The 13989-nt window shown below is 37.4% G+C and overlaps 2 protein-coding genes across 3 annotated transcripts; one reads left to right on the top strand and one right to left on the bottom strand.

Moving 5' to 3' along the window:
• The first annotated feature begins 1007 nt into the window (after positions 1-1007).
• On the top strand, positions 1008-3209 carry LOC137390288 (P2X purinoceptor 5-like). Its single transcript, XM_068076622.1, has 2 exons — positions 1008-1106; positions 1978-3209. Exon 2 carries the CDS (start codon positions 2004-2006, stop codon positions 3207-3209), a length of 1206 nt encoding a protein of 401 aa, XP_067932723.1. The 5' UTR covers positions 1008-1106; positions 1978-2003.
• Positions 2428-13497, bottom strand: LOC137391619 (uncharacterized). Of its 2 annotated transcripts, XR_010978139.1 has the most exons (4): positions 13302-13497; positions 11886-12051; positions 10050-10429; positions 2428-2517 (listed from the first exon to the last, which is right to left on the bottom strand). XR_010978139.1 is itself a non-coding variant. In XM_068078133.1 (3 exons), exons 1-3 carry the CDS (start codon positions 13472-13474, stop codon positions 10355-10357), a joined length of 414 nt encoding a protein of 137 aa, XP_067934234.1. In that variant the 5' UTR covers positions 13475-13497; the 3' UTR covers positions 9961-10354. The 2 variants fall into 2 exon arrangements, 1 of the variants encoding a protein (XP_067934234.1); XM_068078133.1 differs by lacking the exon at positions 2428-2517 and having other exon boundaries at positions 9961-10429.
• Positions 13498-13989: the final 492 nt, after the last annotated feature.

The following is a 13989-nucleotide window of genomic DNA, read 5'->3' as shown; positions in this document are numbered from 1 at the left end:
TTGATTGACGAAATAGTGAGAGTTGTCTTTCTTTTTAAGGAACAACTCGGTTTTAAGGAGTTATGTTATCAGGATATTGCAAATTCATTTTAAAAAACATTTATTCCAAACTTGGTGACAAAGGTGCCATTTTGTATTGGGACATACACATTAACAAATGATCAAAAATGCTTTGAGATGTGTCACTACATAGGGCCACATAGGATCAAGTCATGCTAGCAGGATGTTTGATGCCCGAGTCTGCTCAAGATGTTTTGGAGCACCTGTATAATTCTGGTTATAAGCTGTATGTGACAAGATGAAATCATTTCTGGGTAGTTTACCTCCAAAGCAATCATGCACCAAACATAACTTTGCTGCAAAGCCAACAGTGTCATAGTTCAGGCAGCTTGTCTAGGATGCGACGGTAACCAGCAATAAATTCTCAACTGCCATCCTTTTCAAACACAGTGTTTTATTTTTATTCTTTGACTTCAAGTTTTTTTCCATATCTACATTTAGAATAAAGCTCACAGTTTTTGAGTTGACTCTGTATTGTTGATAAGATCTATAACACTTACTTCTGATGACACATCAAATGTTTGAAACTATATTGAGTTGTTGGGATAACCTAAAATATTTAAAATTTTACTGAGCTGCAGATAGCACCTTAAATATTTGAAACCATACCAAGCTGCTGACAACACCTTAAATATTTGAAATCGTACCGAGCTGCTGGAAACACCTTAAGTATTTGAATTTATACTGAGCTGCTGGAAACACCTTAAGTATTTGAATTTATACTGAGCTGTTGCTATCACCGCAATGTATTACAATATACGCTACTCAAGTATCATTTCCATAGTTTCAGCTAATATAAAAAGGTCTAAATTGGACTAATGAAAGTGAAGAAATGGTATTTGTTAGCAAAGAGCTGTGCAGAGGAATGACTAATGGCTACTTATGATACGTGCGTGCGCATATCATGTATCAAATTAATTAGTAGTCGCCGTTGCATGGAGATGAGAAGCCACAGCATATCACATGCAAAGTTGCTCGATAAATGGCAGCTCAGTTTGTCCTGGCTCAGTTGTTGACTTGGATATGACCTCGGCAGAAATCACAAGGTAGGGGTACATAAGACTCAGTTGACTAGTGCATATATATCAACTGAAATATTCAGATTCTATCTCTAAATTCAAAGAGCTACTTTTAGTTTTGTGCTGTTTGTATTAATTTTGCCCTTCTTCCTAAACATTATCAGCGATATTATCAGACACGGCACAGGCTATTCTACTCTATTAAACTCTGCTGCAATAACACCTGATTTTGAACATTATTTTATTTTTCCACACACAAAGTATGGTAAACCAAAACAGCAGTATGAAAAAATCAACGTAGAGGTGTATAAACTTTTTACAAACAATTTTTGTGTGTTTGTCATTCAAGACTGTTTATGAGAGACCTGTCTACTTGCTAAAACTCTCACTGTTCAGTAAAGCTCACTAACATGGCTTTCAGCAAAACCACATGCCTTCTCATACCATTTGTAAAATACTATATGGCAAGGCTGTGGTATTGCTGCAGTGCGAGTAAAAGCTAATGAAATATTTGTATATTTACATATTAACTAATGTAGTGTTGGTTAGTCAAACTTAAAAATAATCTTTGATTTAAATTTTTGCCTAAATTTTTTCATGCAAGAGTAGTTTAACAAATACTTTAACTATAACAAAATAATATGACTCCAACCGTAGATCAAAAGTAACACTACAGGTTTATTGCCAACATATTCTTTTCTGCTGCTTTATGACACTTATAACCCTTGCTTCGGTTCTTTAGGACTTACGCTATTTCTCACACTTTAGCAGTACAGATGTCTATTTTGAAGTATTTCTTACAAAAATATATATATTTCTCATGGTTGTTAACAAAGCAAAACAAAATAAACTCCTACAAAAAGTTCATTAAATCACTAGAGTTTAGTCCTTTTTTCAGGTACTGAGCAAACTGTGAAGTCAGCTATGAAGATAGAAGAGGGTCAAACATCCTGCGCCCGCTGCTTCTACTCGACTCTATTCAAATACGAAACTCCCAAGATTGTGCAGATAGAGTCAAAGACTGTCGGCCTTTTGTATAGTGGACTCCTTCTCTTCTTATCCGCTGCCATCATTATCTATGTTTTTATTCTGAACAACGGTTACCAGCATATCGACCAAGGAGCCAGAGTGAGCAGTCTGAGCAAACTTAAAGGTGTCACCTATATGAACTCCAACATCTCTGGTCGCATCAGAAAAGTGTTTGACACAGCAGACTTCTTTACGCATCCAGCAGGCGATGGTTCCTTTTTCGTAACAACCAATGTTATCATTACGGGCAATCAGAAGCGAGGGATATGCCCAGAAGAGCAAGGTATTGGCGCTGACTGTAGAGAGGATGCCGACTGCGAGGCTGGCCAGTCATATATATTGGGTCATGGAATCACAACTGGAATGTGTAACTTGACAACAGAGACGTGCATGGTAGAGGCCTGGTGTCCTATAGAAAACGACACACTTCCAAATGGAGGCCTGCAAGCTGTCTTAAAAGATACTAAAGATTTCACGGTGTTTATTAAAGACCATGTGTATTTTCCATATTACAATGTGACCCGAAGTAACGTAATTGAATCAATTAACCCAAAAGAGCTCCATGACTGTCGTTACCATCCTGAACGCAGCCCTTATTGTCCAATATTTAGACTCGGTGATATTGTGAGCTTGGCAATGGAGCATTCATCGCGTGTGATTGATGATCGTCATTTTGAATCTATGGCTATCAAAGGCGGAGTTATATCAATCTCCATTTCTTGGGATTGTAACTTAGACTACTCACCACACAACTGCAAGCCATCGTACGGTTTCTCTCGTCTAGATAATTACGGTGGAAACCAGATGGCAACCGGCTACAACTTCCGGTATGCAGACCACAACGATGACCACCGAACTCTTGTTAAAGCATTCGGTATACTATTCTTAGTACAAACAGATGCCATAGCGAGGGCTTTTAATCTTCAGGTTTTCCTGGTTACTCTCGGTTCAAGTATGGCTCTGTTAGGGCTGGCTCCTTTTATTGCTGACATTGTTTTACTTCGTGTGCACAGAAACAGGAAGTTCTTTAGGCAAAGTAAAATAGAGCCCGACAGCACAATTCAAGAAATTGTGAATAAGCCAGGAAAAGTGCCAATTTAGAGAACATTTTTGGTTGTCTTTCTTCTTTGAAGAACTTTAAACAAATTGTGTGTGTATTGACCTGACTTTTGGCACTTTCCAAAAAGAAAATCATTGTTATTAACAAATAATGCTGAAACCAGTATAAGGGAGTCTAAAAAGCTAAGGGATTTTGTATGTATATATAGATACATATGTGTGTGTTGTAGTTCAAATCTTTGTAATAAACAGCGAAATTTTGATCAAACAGTCTCTTTATGAACTGTTAACTGTTGTTAGCTGTTAAAATCTTTATAACTTTTAACAGCTAACATTTCATAAAGAAATTTTCATAATATCTCATAGCTTTTCTGGTTCAGACAACAAGACTTGACATAAGACATTTCTGAATAAGATTTGATTTTTTTCCAAAATTCATACTTGAAAATCAATTACAATACTGAAAAAACGGCAGCATTCTATGAATTATGCTCTCTTAAATTTCGATGACCAATCACAAAGACTTGGATGCTGATTCATCTAGACTGCAGCCAATCAATGTCTGCAAGGGATTAGTGTTCCTCCAAAGTGTCACTGTTATTTAAGTGGGCGAGACGTGAGAGATAATAGCAGTCTGAATTTTTTTCCTAAAATTACAACTTTTTAAGTGATTTTTAGTTTTTTTTTAACTTTATGACTCTCTTCCTACAGCACAGTTTATGTTCAACCCTTGTATCTTTCTTTTTCAACAAAAATGTTTAAAATTGACTAGCTGTTTTAACAAACTAAATAGAAAACGTTTTGTTGACCGCTTGTTAACCGCTTGTTGACCAATACATTTGTTTCTTTGATCAGCCTAAACTGCACAAAAAGGCATTTCAAATGATAGAAACTGATTAGACATACTGGTGTGATTGTAATAATATTGAAAGACATAATTGGTGAATTACATAAAATCGATCAATTGCGTATGTTCAAATTCGTTGCAATGCATTTAGATTCTCTCATCTAAATTTAGTATATGTCACCGGTGACCAGAGCAGTGTCTGTCATGCTTCTCAATCATAATTGTTATTGGCATCATTGTTGGCACATGGCCAATAGTTGGTTTAGGTGACTGGACCGCAAGTATTGCGGGTTTCCTAGGAAGCTAAAGAAGGATCCTATATTCATTATTCATTCAGTGCCTTTTTTCAAAGCGGTCTTGCAAGTTTAGCTATAATCTTCCAACAAAATAATTTGCTTTACCCTTCTTATGGTTATTACCTGACTGTCTCTACAATGATGCTGTACATTAGAGGTGGAACGAGACAGGTTTTTTAAGTTCGAGACGAGACTCGAGATGCTGTCTTGTAAAAATTCGATACTCAAGACAGTAAAATAATGAGCATTTGATGATGATTTCCCCACTCAAGGACTAGCACACTTGATATATGAAATTGATAAACCTCTTTTTAAATTGAGCTTTCTCCTGGTATAAACGATTTAAATACAACATTTTAATAGCAATATCCATCTATTTTTTGTAAACAAAGGTGACACAGACTGCTCCAAAATAGTGAAGTTATATATTTATAAGAATGTTGAGCTTGATTGATAATAACCATTACAACCATATTGCTTTGTACATGTATTTTTTAACATCTATTGAATAGGTTTTACTTTATTTCCTGCAACTTCACTTTCCTTCTTTTGCAGCCATGTTTTAACAGCCGCGCGCAGGCGCTTTAGTTCTATTTGCTGTCTCGAGTTTGGCAATAGTTAGGTCGAGACGATATCAATCCGGGATGAGACAGGTCGATACTCGAGATGTCTCATGTCTCGTTCCACCTCTACTGTACATGTATCGGTGCGGTACCATTTGACTTATCGATGGCAGTAAGATGCGCCACATTAGCGAGTTGTTTGTGAACCCGTCTGCAAACATCAGCAATATGAAATCTAAAGATCTATAAAGATTCCAAGAGTGTACACGTCCTCAGCTGTGCTCACAAGGATCTATAAAGATTCTAAGAGTGTACACATCCTCAGCTGTGCTCACAAGGATCTATAAAGATTCTAAGAGTGTACACATCCTCAGCTGTGCTCACAAGGATCTATAAAGATTCTAAGAGTGTACACATCCTCAGCTGTGCTCACAAGGATCTATAAAGATTCTAAGAGTGTACACATCCTCAGCTGTGCTCACAAGGATCTATAAAGATTCTAAGAGTGTACACATCCTCAGCTGTGCTCACAAGGATCTATAAAGATTCTAAGAGTGTACACATCCTCAGCTGTGCTCACAAGGATCTATAAAGATTCTAAGAGTGTACACATCCTCAGCTGTGCTCACACCCTCACTACAACCAACTGTCTAGACATCAACATGAAGTCTAGAAATTCCTTTAAAGGATCATTTATATATTCCTTTAAAATAAAATTTTGTTTATTTTAACACTTTTACGTCTAACCTTGTATATACAAGCAGGTTCCCTGAGTCTAAACCATATTAACATCTTTCCCTCAACTGTGAAGGTACGTAGGATAGCATAACTCCTTTTAAACTAAATATCACGCTGCGGCTACAGGCTTATAGACCTCCAGGCTTATAGCTTTTCACCACATTTTAAACAAGTGATGTTTTGGATGTAATTGAAGAAACCTAATGATTGCAGCATATGAAGTCTAATAGATTGTGTATATTTGTTATGATTAGAAAAACCAATAGCTCTAGTGTGAAGCTCTTTTTGCAGAGAAGCTTTGCTGCTTTGTCTATTTTTGATTCGCCATTACCAAAAATTACAATCAATTTACTATTAGAAAGTATTGTTTGTTTCAGCAGCTGTTTCTGCTGTTGGTTGTTTAAAAATGCATTTCTCAGATGCGTTTCCTTCCTTTTTTACTGGTTGGAAATGTTCACGGTATTTTGGGCATATCTCAAGAACTAAGTCTAATCGACTTTAAACTTCAGAAAATAACTTGAAAAATATTACGGGCAAAGCAACCAAAATTTCATAATCCTACGTAAACCAAAAGTACGGAAAAGATAAAATGTAACTATGCAGCCAGGTATCTTCAGGCGTAACATCAGATGGAAAAACAACTCCCCGAATCGTCTTGGGCCCTGGCTGCAAAGTGCTAAACATTCCTCAGATAAACTTCAAAATGTGCAAAGATGTCATGAGATGCGCGGAATACTACTTGAATAGTAGAGTTGCTAGCATCTGGAACCCAATTAGTCATCTCCTTACAAACCCAGAGACTCGGTATACTCAACTATATGTTCAACTAAAGGAACATTAGTTGAATCAAAAAACTAACAATGTACAAGATGCTTTTGCAGTTACAAAGTAATACGAACTGCGGTTACAAAGTAATACGTACTGCAGTTACAAGGTAATACGTACTGCAGTTACAAGGTAATACGTACTGCGGTTACAAGGTAATACGTACTGCGGTTACAAAGTAATACGTACTGCGGTTACAAAGTAATACGTACTGCAGTTACAAGGTAATACGTACTGCGGTTACAAGGTAATACGTACTGCAGTTACAAAGTAATACGTACTGCAGTTACAAGGTAATACGTACTGCAGTTACAAAGTAATACGTACTGCAGTTACAAGGTAATACGTACTGCAGTTACAAGGTAATACGTACTGCAGTTACAAAGTAATACGTACTGCAGTTACAAGGTAATACGTACTGCAGTTACAAAGTAATACGTACTGCGGTTACAAAGTAATACATACTGCAGTTACAAGGTAATACGTACTGCAGTTACAAAGTAATACGTACTGCAGTTACAAAGTAATACGTACTGCAGTTACAAAGTAATACGTACTGCAGTTACAAGGTAATACGTACTGCAGTTACAAGGTAATACGTACTGCAGTTACAAAGTAATACGTACTGCAGTTACAAGGTAATACGTACTGCAGTTACAAAGTAATACGTACTGCAGTTACAAGGTAATACGTACTGCAGTTACAAGGTAATACGTACTGCGGTTACAAAGTAATACGTACTGCGGTTACAAAGTAATACGTACTGCAGTTACAAGGTAATACGAACTGCGGTTACAAAGTAATACGTACTGCGGTTACAAAGTAATACGTACTGCAGTTACAAGGTAATACGTACTGCAGTTACAAGGTAATATGTACTGCAGTTACAAGGTAATATGTACTGCAGTTACAAGGTAATACGTACTGCGGTTACAAAGTAATACGTACTGCGGTTACAAAGTAATACGTACTGCAGTTACAAGGTAATACGTACTGCAGTTACAAGGTAATATGTACTGCAGTTACAAGGTAATACGTACTGCGGTTACAAAGTAATACGTACTGCGGTTACAAAGTAATACGTACTGCAGTTACAAAGTAATACGTACTGCAGTTACAAGGTAATACGTACTGCAGTTACAAAGTAATACGTACTGTAGTTACAAAGTAATACGTACTGCAGTTACAAGGTAATACGTACTGCAGTTACAAAGTAATACGTACTGTAGTTACAAAGTAATATGTACTGCAGTTACAAGGTAATACGTACTGCAGTTACAAGGTAATACGTACTGCGGTTACAAAGTAATACGTACTGCAGTTACAAAGTAATACGTACTGCAGTTACAAGGTAATACGTACTGCGGTTACAAAGTAATACGTACTGCGGTTACAAAGTAATACGTACTGCAGTTACAAGGTAATACGTACTGCAGTTACAAGGTAATATGTACTGCAGTTACAAGGTAATATGTACTGCAGTTACAAGGTAATATGTACTGCAGTTACAAGGTAATACGTACTGCGGTTACAAAGTAATACGTACTGCGGTTACAAAGTAATACGTACTGCGGTTACAAAGTAATACGTACTGCAGTTACAAAGTAATACGTACTGCAGTTACAAGGTAATACGTACTGCAGTTACAAAGTAATACGTACTGTAGTTACAAAGTAATACGTACTGCAGTTACAAGGTAATACGTACTGCAGTTACAAGGTAATACGTACTGCGGTTACAAAGTAATACGTACTGCAGTTACAAAGTAATACGTACTGCAGTTACAAGGTAATACGTACTGCGGTTACAAAGTAATACGTACTGCGGTTACAAAGTAATACGTACTGCAGTTACAAGGTAATACGTACTGCAGTTACAAGGTAATATGTACTGCAGTTACAAGGTAATATGTACTGCAGTTACAAGGTAATATGTACTGCAGTTACAAGGTAATACGTACTGCGGTTACAAAGTAATACGTACTGCGGTTACAAAGTAATACGTACTGCGGTTACAAAGTAATACGTACTGCAGTTACAAGGTAATACGTACTGCAGTTACAAGGTAATATGTACTGCAGTTACAAGGTAATACGTACTGCGGTTACAAAGTAATACGTACTGCAGTTACAAGGTAATACGTACTGCGGTTACAAAGTAATACGTACTGTAGTTACAAAGTAATACGTACTGCGTGTAACAATTGAAAACTAGTAATCAGTACAAAAACAAATTCTACTTGAAAAATTTATTGGGTATTGTTTTCTTTACAAACAATACATTATTAGATTGCATGTACCACTGATACTAGTCGACAGTCGTGTTATGGTAATTGTCAGTACTATGTAATGGAGGCTAAAATATGTCAGCTCTCTGAAATACACCAACAGTGGCAGCACCTCTCTTAAGCCTGGTTTCCATATGACAGCGCAATGATCGTGCGCGGCCCAGTGATCGTGCGCAATGCATTTCTTGGGCCGCGATGCAGTGTTTCCATATCGCGCGTAGGCGCCATGCTTGCATTGGACAGGGCGGATAATTTCCTTACTTTTTTGTAGGAGAGACCGATTTCTTCGGAAAATAGCCCTTCGTTTGAACTGTGGGATAGGTTCAAAAGATCTAGCGGTGTATTGTGGGATACATCATCGCGCGCACCCGTCGCAAGGATCCATTCTGTTGGATCTTTGCGATCAGCGTACGCACGTCGCGCTATCATCGTGCGTTGACGTTTCCATATCACAGCTGGACTACGCACGACGTTGTGCGCCTTGCTGCACGCCTTGCACTGTCATATGGAAACCAGGCTTTACATACATCATTAGTGGAAGCACCTCTCTTACATACACCAACAGTGGCAGCACCTCTCTTACATACACCAACAGTGGCAGCACCTCTCTTACATACACCAACAGTGGCAGCACCTCTCTTACATACATCAACAGTGGCAGCACCTCTCTTACATACACCAACAGTAGCAGCACCTCTATTACATATGCCCACAGTGACTGCATCTCTCTTATATACACCAACAGTGGCAGCACCTCTTTTACATGCACTAACAGTGGCAGCACCTCTCTTACATACGCCCACAGTGGCAGCACCTCTCTTACATACACCAACAGTGGCAGCACCTCTCTTACACACCAACAGTGGCAGCACCTCTCTTACATACACCAACAGTGGCAGCACCTCTCTTACATACACCAACAGTAGCAGCACCTCTCTTACATACACCAACAGTAGCAGCACCTAATTGGAGTTTCATGGCTTGTCCAAACCATGCCACAATGTTGTAGTTTATACAGGAAAAGCATCACCTGCCAATCAGATCTGAAGGGAGTTTCATTGATTGGTCAAACACTGCACCTAGAGAAGGGTTTGCGCAAGCACTTGCTTGCACGCAGAAGAGTCGCATGGCAAGACGCAAGCAAACCACTTGGCAACTACTCAAAAATAAATAATTAAACAGCTTGTAAACAAACTCAAGCTTTATAAATAGGAATCGTCCACTATTGGTTTTGAATATACCGTATTCTTTTATTGACATTTATTCAAATATTATACCAGCTATCACATATTCTGTCACATCTTTGTCATCAATCAGATCAATTTACCTCCAGCTATAGTCTATGACGAATACTGGTGAGATACACATAGCCTTTTGATTGACTGATTAGGATTAGCTGCCTTCAATTTATCTCTGAAGTTTCAGCAGCAAAACTAAGAACATCTTCGCATGATGACATTGTCAGACTACAGCGGATGCCTCACTTCTTTAAATGAATATACATACAATAGAGATCACGTCTTCACTTTCAACTTGTTCAAGCTACTACTTTAGCCAGTATCAGACACTCCCATACGCTTCTCCCGCGTCCAGTTGTTAGTCTTTAAGGTTGGAGGAAAATTCCACTACACCTCATTTTTCCTGCTCTTTGTTATACTCACTCATGGTTATAACAGTGTGGTGATTTCGGAAAAAGGCCGAGTGTGCCTAAAACATGAGAGGTTATGAAGTTAACATGATTAACAAGAAAAATCATAACGAAATGGCACACAGTCAGCATTTAAAAAAATTTAATGTTCTGTTTCAGACGATTATAGAGTGCTACAAACTAAACATCTCTGTTTTATGGGACGTGATAATTAGAAATAACTTCAACAGGAAGATAACCCTAAGCTAACGGTTGGTTCAAAGCCTAAGGGCTTCCAGCATAATGAGGACTGTGTCGATACAACCCAAACCTAAGACAATACACATCGACATTATTGTTGACAAAGTGGGTAATATTTGACTAATTCCAGTAAAAACTTGTCATTGAACTTTCCAAAAACTGACAAAAAAGTTTCTAGTGAATCTGCTTTGATAATGGCAAAAGGAAATGACAGTGGGATGTTCAGGCAGCATATCAAGAGCAAAAGGAAATGACAGTGTGATGTTCAGGCAGCATATCAAGAGCAAAAGGAAATGACAGTGTGATGTTCAGGCAGCATATCAAGAGCAAAAGGAAATGACAGTGTGATGTTCAGGCAGCATATCAAGAGCAAAAAAAAATGACAGTGGGATGTTCAGGCAGCATATCAAGAGCAAAAGGAAATGACAGTGTGATGTTCAGGCAGCATATCAAGAGCAAAAGGAAATGACAGTGTGATGTTCAGGCAGCATATCAAGAGCAAAAAAAAATGACAGTGGGATGTTCAGGCAGCATATCAAGAGCAAAAGGAAATGACAGTGTGATGTTCAGGCAGCATATCAAGAGCAAAAAAAATGACAGTGTGATGTTCAGGCAGCATATCAAGAGCAAAAAGAAATGACAGTGTGATGTTCAGGCAGCATATCAAGAGCAAAAGGAAATGACAGTGTGATGTTCAGGCAGCATATCAAAAGCAAAAAAATGACAGTGTGATGTTCAGGCAGCATATCAAGAGCAAAAAGAAATGACAGTGTGATGTTCAGGCAGCATATCAAAAGCAAAAGGAAATGACAGTGTGATGTTCAGGCAGCATATCAAGAGCAAAAGGAAATGACAGTGTGATGTTCAGGCAGCATATCAAGAGCAAAAGGAAATGACAGTGTGATGTTCAGGCAGCATATCAAGAGGTTTTGTGAATAGCAATTTTAACCATGAAGCTTTACAAGCATAAAATTAGCTTGGCTCAACGATTTGCTGTAGATTCCGCATAGCCTTAGCTTTAAACAACGTTTGCCTTTGAATGTGGGGTGACGTAGTTAAATGTTACAATTCAGCAAACAAGTCAAAAGTGGAAGTGTAACAAAATAGTCGGAAGGAAAATGAATAACTTCATAGAAGCAAAGTTTAAAGATTTGTTACCATTAAAAAGATTTCTCCCTTTCCTAAACACAAAACTTTCAAAACTTCTTCGACTTGCTAATTGGCAAATGGCAATTGGCAAATGTCATTTTGGCCCCATTAGGTGACGATTTTTACCTTGGTATGATCCTCACAGTTCCTAGACATACAAGTCCTGCAGTAGGTGATCGACAGCTTTTCACAGCGACCTCGGTCGCACATGTGCTTCGGCTTTCTGATAAGCCTTCCTTCGTCTTGTATAACTTGGGGTAGGGTGTTCAACTCAACCTTTTTATCATGTACACTGGAAGGTCAACAAAAAAATAAAAAATCCATAAGACTTGATCTGGACAATATACATATTTCAGGTGACATGTTTTATAGAAACTTTCTTAGAAATTTAAAGAAGATGGTAGTTTTAGACACGTTAAAAAATAAGACGCTACAATCCCTACATTTAGAAGTCAGTAGAACTCAAGGTGAGAAATATTCCCTAAGCCAACCAGATTTGTGACACGGCAGTTTTCCATTGTCAACTAGGCATAAAGTTAGGACACTTCTAACAAATTATGAAATGCTAAATACATGTAATTGTTTTTATTAGCAGATAACTTAGGACTTGGTTCACCAAAATTAAAACTATCAGTACATCAGCCATGTAATTTTTTTACAGCAGTATTTTCACTCACATGCTGCATTGTAGTAAGAATTGTTTTTCTGGCAGAGGGATTGTCTCCCAGCATGATGAACTAAGAATGAACATGTTGTTGAATGAACTATGAATATTCGCTTATGCTACTAAATGTAGCATAAGCGAATAAACTGATATGAAGACACGATCATACTTGGGTCTCTAAAGAGACATTTGACATAAAAGATTAGAATAAAACTCCAAACTAATGCTTATTCCCAGATAGAAATACATTCATCATATTGTGAACTGTGTCGATAGCCTATGAAGCCCAAGGCGATTCATCCAGGCAAAATAACTAATACAGTGTATTTGACTTTTAATCCTGTCAGTGGATGCCCGAAAAAGCAGAATAAAGCAAACCCAATCTTTCATCTCTGTCATACAGTGTTCAATATCCTGAGTAAATAATGCTAATATCACAGATTTAAATGCTAACAATTTCAAAAAATGATAAAATAATGTATCTTAACATAACTTTAAAAGATAAGCTTAAGTCGTGTTAGTAAAACTATGTAGTCATTAGCAAACTAAAACGTTAAACTTTATTAAGACTTTGGCTCTCTCATAAAAGTTATTTAGTTTTGATGCCTATTAGAAGGCCTACACAGTTCACATGACTGAAGAGGATAATGCTTCTTTTATAAAACTTCTGTTTGCGCTTGATTTCGCTTATCGGTACAAAATAAAGTATCACAAAAAATGATAAACATAATTAAACCTGTTGAAAAAACTAGCTACTCTAAAAGTTATGCCTAAGCTTGTTATATGTCCGAACCATAAACCTGTTAACTCTACAGTATAGTTAATAGGTCTATGGTCCAAACCCACACCTTCTCAAACATCTAGCAGAGTAAACTTACAGGCATGTAGGACAAATAAATCCTTCGTATGTTGAATAATCATCTTTCATGCATGGTAGACAAAATATATGCTCACATGGCAGCATACGAGGATCGAGCATTTTAGCATATTTTTGCAAACAGTAACCACATCGTGTAGCGGGTGTTAATTCATCAGGAGTCAGGCCCGACATGCTGGTTCAGGAGTGTGGGTCTTCTGCAAGAAGTGCATATGCGTGTGATGAATGTTTTCTACATTCATATATAATAAAATATTAAACTTTTAATCAGGTAAACTATATAATCTTGCAGCACACATCTTTCAATCATTTCTTTTCATAAATGGAAACACGAACTGCAAATTTATCGAAGGCAATACCTAGCATACATTTTTATTTCTGTGGCTAAGACTAAACCAAAATAATTTTCATACAAGCCGTTGTAGCGTATACTGTAAATTCAACTTTTATTCAGATTATTAAAGAGTTAATGATATTAAATTATCTTTAAAAAGGGTATAATAACAACTGGTTAAATGGAAACTGTCTCGTAAACAGATACTATCGCCCTCAAATGTCTGGCCAATGAAAATTTGTGAATATTGAATTCAGCTAATCACATGCAATAGCCTGTAGTTGTAGAATGACTGTATATCGCTGTAGTACTAACTATTTTATCGTAGAATATCGCTAGAACCTTTGCGAATATA

The sequence above is a fragment of the Watersipora subatra genome, chromosome 3 (genome assembly GCF_963576615.1).
Source record: "Watersipora subatra chromosome 3, tzWatSuba1.1, whole genome shotgun sequence".
Classification (NCBI taxonomy): domain Eukaryota; kingdom Metazoa; phylum Bryozoa; class Gymnolaemata; order Cheilostomatida; family Watersiporidae; genus Watersipora; species Watersipora subatra.
The sequence above is the reverse complement of the archived record's forward strand: the minus strand, read 5'-3'. Positions and strand labels throughout refer to the sequence as shown.

Bases quoted from the DNA above. Each gene is read 5' to 3' on its own strand.
- LOC137390288 (XM_068076622.1), top strand. From the start codon at position 2,004: ATGAAGATAGAAGAGGGTCAAACATCCTGCGCCCGCTGCTTCTACTCG.
- LOC137391619 (XM_068078133.1), bottom strand. From the start codon at position 13,474: ATGTCGGGCCTGACTCCTGATGAATTAACACCCGCTACACGATGTGGT. The intron at 12,052-13,301 runs GTAAGTTTACTC...TTGACCTTCCAG, and splicing joins TTTATTTGTCCTACATGCCT to TGTACATGATAAAAAGGTTG. The intron at 10,430-11,885 runs GTAAAAATCGTC...CTCATGTTTTAG, and splicing joins ACTGTGAGGATCATACCAAG to GCACACTCGGCCTTTTTCCG.